The 12,999-nt window shown below is 33.5% G+C and overlaps 1 protein-coding gene across 2 annotated transcripts in view; it reads left to right on the top strand.

Moving 5' to 3' along the window:
- The window catches only part of RP2_1 (Protein Xrp2), a 46,155-nt gene extending 38,761 nt beyond the window's left edge, over positions 1-7,394 (top strand). Inside the window, exon 8 of one of the 2 annotated variants that reach the window (XM_051214501.1) lies at positions 6,865-7,394. In XM_051214501.1, the coding sequence (XP_051067685.1) occupies positions 6,865-7,052 (188 nt within the window). In that variant the 3' untranslated portion in view covers positions 7,053-7,394. The remainder of the gene's footprint in view (positions 1-6,864) is intronic. The other variant, XM_051214502.1, reaches the window with a different exon arrangement.
- The last annotated feature ends 5,605 nt before the right edge of the window (positions 7,395-12,999 follow it).

Below are 12,999 nucleotides of genomic sequence, written 5' to 3'. Positions count from 1 at the left end.
ACAGATCAGTTCATGAGTATTTACACATGTAAGATAGTCCTCGATGCTACTGTAAATTAGCGTTCAATTACCCCTCAGACTTATTTAGCGAATTAGATCCTATAACCAACCCTTTTATTCCACATAATCTTTGCTGAAACAGTAAATCTCAAATCCTCAGCAAATATACCATGGCTCATTGTAATTTTCACGTTACTGACTGACTTCGGTTAGGCAACTAATAAGACCAGGCTGTACTGGACAGCTGGTTAATCCTAGGATGGTGTTCGTCAGTGGTGTGCATTCAGGACCCCATTAGGACTCAAACCCAGGATCCCCGGATTTCATAGTAATGAATGCTGGTCCCACAATGTAAAGAATTAACTGAAGTCAGCATTATAAACCACTGAGTTCCAACTTAGTAGTATGAAGGTTAAACCCTCTCCATGAAACCTAAAAATACAGGTGTCTGATCTCCGATAAGGTTGTAAAAACATTACTGACAGGTCCCACACTATGACAAGACAGCTTTCCAATGTTTCCCGATTATTAGTGTTTGTATGAATACAATCATTCAGCAAATCAAACTGGAAATCCAAAAACCTCCACATACCCTCATAGCAATTACCGCTAATCAGTAGCTGTTCTATTATCTCGTTTTTTGGAAATCATTCCATAATACCTAGATGACGTTTATTCAATGTCATATTATAAATTATAAGCACAGATTTTTTATAATGCCATAATGCTTTTCTGAAAATTATTTACTTTGAAGTTAGACTTTATTGTCGATTGAGATCAATTATCTTGTTGAGAATGTGATAAAATCATGGATTTGAATTGGTTTACAGTCGCAAATTGAGATCTCAAATTTTTGAATTTAGTATTTCTTGAATTCTAATAATTCATCAGTTCGTGTCGAATTTTAATGAATTTCAACATGTAAAACTAGATTGTCCATTTAACATATCGTCTGTACACATCATTAATTACTTACTTACGCCTGTTACTTCTCGTGGAGGAGGATAGGCCGCCCACGAGAACTCTTCATCCAACTCTGTCCTGGGCAATACTTTCCAGTTGGTATTCATGCTTTTCATAACTGCTTCTATTTCCCGACGTAATGTGTTCCTTGACCTTCAACTTTTCCGCTTCCCTTCAGGATTCCAAGTTAGGGCTTGACTCGTTATGCCGTTTGTAATGTGTGTATGTGTGTATGTAATGTATATCCTATCCACAGCGAACACCTTTTCCTAATTGCTTCATCAACTTAAAGCTGGTTTGTTCTTTTCCATAGTAGGCTGTTGCTGATGATATCCGACCAATGGATGTTGAGTATCATGCGTAGACAACTATTTATAAAGACTTGTACCTTCTTAATGATGGCTGTGGTAGTTCTCTACGTTTCAGCTCAGTACGATAGAATTGTCTTGACGTTCGTATCGAAGATTCTCACTTTGATGTTGGTTGATGGTTGTTTCGAGTTCTATATGTTCTTCAATTGTAGGAATGCGGCCCTTGTTTTGCCAATCCTCGTCTTTATCTGTATCATGTCTTTCTTGTTCGTCGATGTTACTTTCCAGGTACATGGAAGATTTCACATCTTCGAGAGTTTCCCCATCAAGTTTGATTGAGTTGGTGTTCTCCGTGTTGTACTCAAAGCTCTTGCTTGTTCCTTTGTTATGTGTGTATGCTACACTAGTTGTCTTCGTCCGTAATTGTTCGTGTGTATGGGATATTTGGACTAGGTCATTTGCGAAATCCAAATCTTCTAATTGATTCCGAGTTGTCCGTTGTATTCCGTACTTTCCCTCAGATGTCATGGTCTTCGCCAGAAGAAAGAGGAAGGGGGAGAGTAGACAGCCCTGTTTGACTTCGGCCCTTGCTTGGAATGTAACTGTCAGCTGTCTTTCATGCACGACTTTGCACTGCAGTCTGTCGTATGAGTTCTGGATAATGTTGACAATCTTCTCAGGAACTCCACAGTGTCAAAGAATTCTCCACAATGTTCTCCTGTCCACACTGTCAAACACCTTCTAACAGTCAATGGAGTTGGTGTGTAGTGACAAGGTTCATTCATTCAACCTTTTATATATCAGCGGTTGTTGTTATTTGAAGATGACATGTATTTGACATTTTCCAAATTTTTATTGTCTAATTTCATATGATTGTTACAGTTGGAGTTTCAATAAAAAAGCATCACATAGATTTCTTAAAATTTTTTGCGACATTATATTTATGTGATCTATTAGTTCTTAAAATATTTATTTTTCCATTTTGTTTTGCTTATTACCCAACTTAACAACAAATGATAATAATATTTATATTTTCCAAATTGGTTACAATACTGGTAAATATTACTCATTACTTGGTTGTAGTTGCATAGTCACTTGATTACATAAGAACCAGATTTGCCTCATTTTCTGTTTTTAGTTTTCCCTTGTCAAGTCACCTGTTGCCATGTCTAATACTTATTATTTATGTCATAATAAAAACTTGAAAAAATAGTGTAACGTATTTTCTTACCCGGTTCATTAATATAAATTTGATTATTATTATTATGTCATAATAAAAACTTGAACGAATAGTGTGACGTATTCTCTTACCCGGTTCATTATATATAAATTTGATTGTGGATTCAAACATTGTGTGAATCCCATAATAACATATGTGTCAACATATAATTGAGCTTGATGAAATCGTATTTTCTTAGCTATTTTTTACAACAATAAATATGTAGTTAGAACATTGTCTACCTATATTGTTGATGTTGAGTGTCTACATTTGTATGAACTGTGTTTAAGAGAAGAGCATTATCATTCAGTTGACTTGGTTAAAGAAAAGTGACTGTCAGTGATAAGCCTGTTAAATTTTGATTCATATTTTTAAAGAAAAATCATGAACGAATAATAACTGAAGAACCATGAAACACTGTACAGTTCCTTCGATTTTGCTAGGACTCACAATAAGTAACCGAAATAATGAGTTATGATTAGTACAACAGTTTTCGTCGATAGTTTTAGAATACGGTTGTGTTGTGTCAATAATTCAATAAAGGAATTGTTCAAATTCACCACAATAGTATAGAAGTCCTGTGCTCTCTGAGGTCCTCGAAGTTAATGAGCTGTTTATGGTATTTAACCGTGTCTACATACCAATAAATAGTACAATAATAGAACAAAATAGCTATTCACTAATTTTTGGTTTTAAGTTGTTCTCTATTTAATATGAGTATGTATAAAAATAGTGATTTTAAAAGAACTTGGCAATAACAGTTCTAACATTGATACTAGATCATTTCAACTAGAATCCTTATAACAATACAATTTAAACTGGCAATCAGTAACATCAAATACAAAGTCCAAATTGTGATAAGGCTTTACATCAATTAATTCTAAACATCCAACTGTCAACAAGATACATCACCTTAGTATGAAGTAGGTTTTTTCATTGGTTTTAATCTAGAAACTATCTATTTTAGTTGTAGTTTGAACATCTTTGTGTACTGAGAATTCTAATATTATATGGAACACGCTTTAAAAAAATATTAAAGAAACTATCTGCTTTAGTATATTTGTATAACCTAATGTTTTTCATTACTGATATTAATCCTAATAGTTATGGAGACAATCATAAATTTATTTACAAAATACGGTATTTAAAAATTGTCATTGGTGAATTATAATGATTTGCATTGTATTGTTATAAGTTCAGTAAAAATTTAATTAATCTATGGCTAACTTATATGGTAACTATTTCCTAAATGATGTTTATGCCAATATACTAAACAGGTTATAACTGGTATAGGGAATTTCTCATTTATTATTTGGTCAAAGACAGTGTGTATATGTGTATGTTGTTATCACTAAACTAATCAATCATAAAGAAAATAATTACAATTGATTCATTTTAAAATATGGAATGGTGGGTTATTTATTGTTTACAGATAATGTGACCATTTTAGTACGTTACTCGATATTTCATACATAATTTTTATGACCAAATGATATCAGCTGGAGAACCCTTGAAAAAAGAAAATAAACTGTATAGCTGATGTTCTCCGACGTGGGACTCTTCAAGATTGATTACTAGTGACGGATACTTACGGATGATGATCCAACTTGATCATGTATTGACTGGGGTTGGGAACAAGAACTTCTGGATTTAATCTTGATGGATTAAATGTATTTTGTTTGTCATATAATCAAAGATAGTGAATTTATTCCCATATACGATTGTGTATATGTACTGATAATGAGTTAGAAAATATAAAGAAATAGCTATCTGGCTCAGAAAATAATTTTAGGAAGGGATTCATAATGTCAATTCATTTACTAAATATTTTCAAGTGGCACAAGGGTGCGATGAGATCAAAGAACTATTCTAAGAAGTATTTTGAAATCGGTTTGCACATGTTTATGATTCTCACACGTCATTCAATTTTTTTAATATCTAAGACCAGGATAGACAATAGTGATACCGATATGGCTATTCGATGCACAAATAGATTGGTGTTCGTGCCTGAACCATCTGTGTGGTATGGGTTGTAATTCTTGGAGGAACAGTAGTCCTTAATGATCGGAGTTAGCTCTTGATAGCGAGTACCAATTCGTATGAAATCTTGGTCTTTGGGCTTGATGTTGATTATCACTCAACTATTTTTTTTCTCACTCTACCATTTTAATATTGTAATTGGTAACTGACTTGGTTCTTAAACCATTTGATTTTTATCGGTTGAGTTATAAGTCCCAACTTTGTTTCACTATGAGAATCAAAGGTAAAATAGTTGTCACTTACACCATATTTAAGCACGAATAGTGAAAACTAGAACTATGAGATTAGTACCAATTTTTTTCTGAACACAGAGGTATCTATATGTACATATGTGTAGTACAATTATTTAGTGTATAAGAATTTGTTGCTTCAATAATTATAGGACTTTTAAGGTCATAATCAACAGGTTATATCGATTGTAAAATCCAATCACCTAGTATAACTTCACCATATAACCTTATATGTAATCCTAGTTCATTATTGAAGCCAATCGTCTACACATCTTGTCATTTATATGATATTGTCGTAACTTATCTATTACTATTTTTAGTATTACATTGTCTTTGGTGTTGGGTTTTGTGGATCTAAGATCAGTTCATTATTATTATTACTTCCGTTGAATTTCTTGAATGAACTTAAGAAATAACACCTTTTTTTACTAATGTTAAACATATATAACCGCACATACAATTGTTATCGATTAAAATTAATCTATAAAAAGTAACAAGCGATTGTAGATAAACTTATGAATTCTTATTTTCTAACGACATGAATACATTTTGTTCCTTGGTGTGGTTTAATATTCATTAACATTAGTAATGGTTATAATAATAATAATAATAATAATGTTGAAAACTTGACCATAAACATTTTGTCTGAGTCATTCACTTAAGTGGAAACAAAATAAGAGTTCTGTGTTTTCTCAAATATATTAAATTTTCAGTTGTAATAGTAATATAATAATATGTTCATGTTGACAGTTGACAAAGACGATGGTAGTTGTGTGTGTATATATACATGTATGTATGTGTGACCGTATGGTTTCGATTTGTTTATTTATTTATTTTTTCTATGATGGATCTGATAATTCTGTTATTCTGGATACACGCTTTATAAACATATACTTACTTAAACACACACGCAATACAACTCTATACATACATGAATATGTTATTTATTTATTTACCTAGCTATACACATTGATATTTTTAATCCGTTAATATTAGGTATTAGGTGTCAGACTACAACTATATGTTTATGTTTACAGATGGTAGCAATTTGAATTGTAGTTTATTTATTTATATTTGGTTCAGTGAACTACAGTTATTTCACTTAAGGTTAGCACTACTAGTTGTTTTAATTTTTCCACAAGAAAATTACTTGTTAAAAGATTAGATGGATAGAAAAATAAACAATTATCCACGTCATTTGACTATGAAGAAGATGTTTATTATTATGAGTATTAGTGTTGATAGCTAGTCATATGAACTAATATAAAAACAGTAAAAATAGAGGTTAAATAACCGATATATTACAAATCAATCAACACAAAAATGAAGTTTGTTTTTATTAGTTAAAAATAATTTGTGGAAACTATTGCTTCTCATAAAAGTTACTGAAATAATACAATAATCTATTTTTAAATGAAAAGGTTAACCTAAGTACTCATTTTATAGCACAATCATCCTTGTGAAATATACCCATCTGTTATTGTAGTTTATCAATTGTTCAGATTATACTTGAATATAATGTTAATTTGATTTATCGATCTGATGTGGTGGATTCGATTAATCATTCAGTTTAAATTTTAAAAATGAATACTCAGAAGAGTAGTCTCTATAGTAATGTAAGCAGCCATATGGAGTATATAGTGTTTTGTATGAAGTATCGACAACTGTAAACAAGTAATTCGGATGTTAAGATAAGGAAGAGATACTGATAATAGAAATGTAAGACACTAATAGACAATCCAGTAGTTAGAAGGTTAAACAGTCGATGAAACGGCTGAAAATTTTGGGTTTAATCCATGGTGGGGTCATGGAAGTACACTTTCAAGGAGTGTTTCTTGAATGTTAATGGTTGTCAAACTACAGTCAGCTCACGATGTAAACTACAAAAAAACAAAGAGATTTATCCAAATTATACCACAGAACAATTTCAAATATTTCTTAGTAGAAGGTTAATCCAACCGATCTGATAGAAGCTGAATAGTTAATGATGACTTATGAAACAGTATGAAAGCCACGAAATGCTACAAATGATTTCTTTTAATGTCATGTCTTTGACCCTATTTAACGCTATATCGCTATACTTTAAAAAAATTCATTCCAGGTAATGTAATCACAATCGAAATTACGGGAACCTCAAACACACTGGATACACTTAGTGAAGAAATCATGTCTAAAACAAATCTTACCGTATCTAGTAAATTATATATTCAGGTCACTACAGATTCACTAGAGACAACAAGAAGAATAAATTTACTCAATGGACTTCACAGAATGCATATGAACACATGATTCTTTAAATAAAGTATTTCTCATATTATTGGATCGACTGAAGCACCAGTTTGCATTGATTTATTTAAAGTACCTTATTATATTGTCCTAAAGGAGAATTGCTTATTTGTTTACTTATTCATTTTCAGTTAAAAAGTAAAATTGTATTTTATGTATTGATAAATGAATAAAGCAAACTTATCGATAACACTCAACTTATTTTTCACCGGAAGCATGATTAGCCGTATAGTTTTTGTTTGTTTTTTAATTGTGATAAAGATAGACATTAGCAACAATGTTAAATAAAGAAGAGGATTTCAGTGTCAGTCCCCACTTATCCACTGGGAGTAACTAAAATGAAACACAATAAGAAAAGAAATGTGCTGTGAAATTTCTTGGTTTAGTTTGCGATTTTTATTATTGCACATCGTTAACATTTCTATATCAAATGAGTATCACTGTTGCACAAATAATGTTTTGCCATTTCGTTTGTTATAAAAGAATCAGATAATTGGTATTTTAACCATATTAGACAATATAATTGATGAACACATGCCTGTAATTAGGAATTTGACAGTTTGAGCCAAAAACATGGGCATTCCTTTCATCACTCACTGTCCCAGGAACACTACCAGAAACACGATGTTTCTGGAGCCTCAACTACCTAATGATACACTGTATTTTGCGAGGAGAAAGTTGATCCGTACCACGTTATTCATATTGTCAAACTCCGAATACCTGTAGCATCTTCAATATTGATATTCACAGAGTTTTTACGAGAATCGTATAGGGTAAGAAATTATAGGAGAATAGTTAAATCTGATGCACATTTCACCATTATCAGTTTTTATCATTTTCAACACAAAGTGTGGTACTAATATTAGAGTATTCAATATGACCCACTAAAGGTTAAGAAACTGCATAAACTTTAATCAATTTGGTTTTTGGAGTTATCCTTAATAAATTGGTATATTTAAGAAAGTAGGAGAGGAAAAATCTTAGGATGTCGTCCGAATATGTGCGGTGCAGACCTGGTCTCTTGGTCACATATTTTTACGGAAGAGAATTTACATTTTATTCATGTAAACGTTTTCCAGTGTTTTACTAATGAATAATATTTCGAAGAAAAACGAGCAATATCCTACATATTTCTGACTGGGCGAAAGTTGGCTGAGCTTATACGAACTAAATTTTAAACTGATTTAAGAATTTATATCGAATATTGATCTTTATAAACCCGTATATTAACATACCAAGGTCTTTGAAGGGCCCGTTTTATTGGTAATTTTTAAACCAAGCAAACAAGAACGAGCAGATCGAATATGTAGCGTAATAGTTATATGTTGTGTTATAGTGACGTATTTGTGGCGTTTTCCAAAACTTTTTTTTGATGAAATAGGGCTTCTCCAAAATTAATGGTGTTCTCATTTCACAAGAATAGCCTTCAGTCTTAATCTAGATTGGGTAGCATCTTAATAGACCCCAGACTAACATTAGAAATATTTTAACAAATTTTTCTTCAAATAGGTTTACATTTGAGTTCAACCAAGAATCTAATTCGTCAGGTAGTTTGATTTACATAAATTAATTCCCAAGGCGAATGCTACGCCGATAGAACGATAAATTTAATTTACACTACTTTTTAGTGCCAATAGAAGGAATGAAAATTTAATCCTATAGAAAAATGAAGAGATTTCATCTAACATGTATGGTAAGTCTTTGACCAGTTATTAACTGAATTCTTTATAGAGCAGTCATTTGTGGTTGTGTAAGAACTACATGTCAGATTATCCACTCAATTAGAAGTATTTAGCATAGTCTATAAGTACTGTAGCTAGTGCTCTTAAGTGGCAGTACTGTCTGTTCACCTTTTGGTTCGATTGGCGAAATGTTAATCATAGATGTAACCTAACAGTTCGAGGAGGTTAATGGCAATAAGCAATTTCCTCGCTGTATATGGAGCATTAGAGCTATAGATAATTCAAAATCAGCTATAAAAATATTTTACCATTTCAAAAAGTATGAAATGCAGTTCAGTAGAAGAATTATTGTTTGCCTAACTTACCAGGCTAATGGAGAAGTGAAGAGGAAATTCCCCGTAGCTCTTTGGTAGCGTGAATATACTTACTGTGCTACAATAGTAATTTTAAATCGGATTAAAAACACTAAAAGTATCTTTGACACTAGTTTACAGAGGTTAGATATTAGGATTTCTTAATAAGAAGTCAAGTATTCCTAATTCTGTCTACCAGCGTTACCAGAAAAATACAAATATTATGATAGAAAGTTTGCAAATGGCTTTCTGGGATCTCTATTATATACAAGAATAAGAACTAAAAATGAGAAATTTCAGCTTAACAAAGCTTAATAACATATTACATTACCTTAGTGGAGTTTTCACAGAGTTTTTAATGGGAAAACAGATATAACAATGGTAGTCATCATTAACCCGAGTGCTCTCCTTGAATTTGATATTATCCAAATACCGTTAATATTAGGGTGATTACAAAACTATCTGGAATCTTGAAATCTCATATTAAACATCAAAGGAGCTTAGAAGGTCCTATATTCAGCTATACACTTTCTGTCAGTTTGAATAGTGTAGTTGTCAAGGCAATTCAAAAAATAGTACTGTATATTTTCGGTATTTACGAAAAGAAGTAACTTAACATAGGTAAAACTCGAACTCCTTGCCAGTTATTAACGGACAGAGAACGAACGGATAATTTAAGTTAATATTTTGTGACATTTAAAAGTCATTAGGCTTGCGCCCAGATGTAGTGTAGCCATCAGTAGAGGGTAAAAAATATGAACGTGAGTAAATTAATAATAGAGGTGAGAATGGAAAATCTAACCTGAGGATTTTTGAATCTAAAATCTTTTAAGTGCTGTCAGAGGTATGAGGGCAGTCATCACTTTCCGGTTGCCCACGCCGTGGAACGGTTCTTCCAGAAATACCTGAAAAGGAAATTGGATTAAAGGTGGTTTTAGTAACCTGGGGGCGTGACTGCAGTGCCCAAGGGCCAACTGCTTGAGGCCAGTCTTATACGACCATTTTGTGAGTAATTTTCGTGTTAGTTCCGTACTTGTTGATACCTTATCGCCGGATGTCCTTGAGATAAAGCGAGGTGTGTATTTTTAGGGTCGACCATTTTTAACCCCATCCCTCCTTGTGGGAAAGCAGCATCGCTCTTGTGCTGGTTGTCTGAAGGAAACACCTTACTACCGTCACACCTCCGTACATTCTGAAGTACGACTTCGCCCTCGGACCTTTGGTTTGCTGCTCTTCAAACAAGCTGTCTGGCATGGTAAGACCTTGAGGAACGATTGTTCCAGCCAGTGTAACTGGATTGGTTCACTATAATAGGCAAGTCCGACCATCACATCAAGGTAGTAGCAACGGTCAACATATTGTAGACAGTACTCAAAAATAATATAAGTGGGATAAGCTATAATAACATCCTAAGATTTTCCAAATGCAGCCTCCCTCAGAAAACAGAGTTGAGATAAATAAGGACGCGTTGAAACACTCCACTTCAAAATAAAATTTCCGATTCTCGTTTAAACCTAGTGAGTTAGTAAAAAGTCATGTTTTGCCATTGCTAACACTTACTAACAACATAAAGCTTCAACTGATAAACCGCGACAAAGCCTGGCCTGATGTATTGCATGACCTGAAAATATTAGTTGGTTTGATCAAAGTCGTTACTACTCATATTAGTTTATAGTGTAGGAGTAGGTTGGAAGAAAGCTAGGGGTAACCAGACCAAAACATGGCATAAATCCATGAAGTCACTGACAAGTGGACTGAGCCTTGTTGGTAGGTGTTGACTACCTAGTTGGGATCCGCGAGACAATAGCAACTGATGGTTAGAGACCTTGAATGATATGGCTCAAAACCGTTTGCAATGGCGCAGGCATATCCACTTTTCGTGTTCTCCCAAATTCTAATCGTCCGAATTCTTCATGTCCCTTTCTTTTCTCCCTTTCCAAGTTGACTTCGCTGGATTACACTTTTTTGAACAGCATCTTCAAACCCTAATGTTTCCGATTACTGCTTATAATCTTACCACCTCTACCACTATGAGATTTGAATCGACAATTGTATCACTGTGCTAATGTACTTGCGTACAAAGTTCTACGCTGTTGCTGACTGACTGATATTACTTAGAATGGTTTTTACAGGTGTAACATAGCCTCAGATTAATGAAACAAATACTTTAAAGCGTATTGTTAACCACGGTCTTAAAATCATATCACATTAAAAGGCGATCTTAAAGTTAAAATACTGTCGTAGTGTTAGCTAATCAGATCTATCAAAAGCCTCCGAGTTGCTTGGTGCAATAAAAATAACGAATTATTCGTGAGTAATCCTTTTAACGAGATTGCTTAGCGCTCCAAAGAACGTGTTGGGACGTTCACAGATACCCAAAGTGCAGATAATCAAATCAAGAACGATGATATTATAATAGGTTGAGTGTAAGCTGTACTGTTTCTTTTCTTTCTCTCACCAAAGTGCTGTAAGTGTTCTTATTTTAAGAAGATGAGTTCATATGAAATTCTTGTTTTCATAAACCTAAAAAGAATATTTTCGAAAACTAAGAGTGGTGACTAAATGAATTTTAGGTGTGGTTTAGTTAGGTCTTCGTCCTTTTAAAGGTTACTTCATGCAACTAAATTATATGGGCAACCCAGACGTACGTTTACTGAAAATTTCAAAATTAAAGTTTGAATGTCAATGTAAATAACATAATAACTCCTCGGTAAAAAAACTATTTACAGTAATTAACAATGTTTCTTCGATCCTACAAAAGAATGCGACATTATTTCACAGATTTTTAATCTGCCTAAAACATTCAGCTTCTAGCTCTGTAAAAATATAGTAAACAGTTTTCGCCGTTGATCGAGTAAAATCTAGTATCCTTCAGCACAAGACCAACCAATATATTACGTAACCTGTAACAGAAGGTTCAGACTCAGATTCAGATCCGTGTAGTAAGTACAGAAGGTCTTCGAACTATGTTATTCCTTTTCTAGTACGATTCTGTAAGTGTCTAGTCTTCCCTTGAATGAACGAATTAAAGGTGCTTACACCACTGCTTCGAGTAACAGGTTCTAAGAATTGGTGACACGGTGTGAAAACCTGTATGACATTGGTGCTTTGTTCATTCTTCGCTTCACTCCTCTGAGTTGTCCCGATCTGGTAGAAATAAAAACAGGAGATATATTAGGTACAAAACCATTTCTTAGTATTTTATGCATCAAAATCAGATTACCTCTTAATCTACGGTGGAACAGAGTAAAGAGGTTTAGCTTTTCAAGCCACTACTTGTATGGTAAACCTCGGAGTTCTGGAATTGCACGGGGTGCTGTACTTTTCCCAAGATATCTGGGACACTCCTTAAATAGAGGCTTGTAGCCTGAATGCAGTTTTCAAGTTTAGTTCTCACTAAGGGTGTGTATACCATAGTAAATATAGTAGTGCCTAAATTGATGAATGCCCGTTTTAAACTCCATAATGTTATAAACCCCTTAGCTGCAACTTCGCAGCAGTGGGCTGCTGTCTTAAGATCATGACTCACTGTCACTTCAAGATCCTTGTGAGAACGGACCACGGGTACAAGCACTTTCCATAGGCTGTGCCTAATTATCTTTGTATCTCCAAAGTGCATTTAGACGCTTTTCACCGGGTTGATAGGCATCAACCACTCTTTAGACCAGCTAATCAGAACATCTAAGCCTGCCTAAAGTGCACATTCATCTTCATCTTGTTATTTCTTGCCACATTTACATCATGAGCGTATAGTAGCGTTGGGGACTCAACTATATTTTGGGGTTCATTTACACACATTATAAAAAGTAAAGGACCCAGAACAGAGCCTTCCCGTACTCCAATAAGCACTAACTTCAAAAGAAACATTTGGAATTTGTTCTTAATTTCTGTTCACGATCTACCAGGAAATCCTTA

This window comes from Schistosoma haematobium, chromosome 2 (assembly GCF_000699445.3).
Source record: "Schistosoma haematobium chromosome 2, whole genome shotgun sequence".
Lineage (NCBI taxonomy): Eukaryota > Metazoa > Platyhelminthes > Trematoda > Strigeidida > Schistosomatidae > Schistosoma > Schistosoma haematobium.
This window is presented reverse-complemented; position numbering and strand designations above follow the sequence as displayed.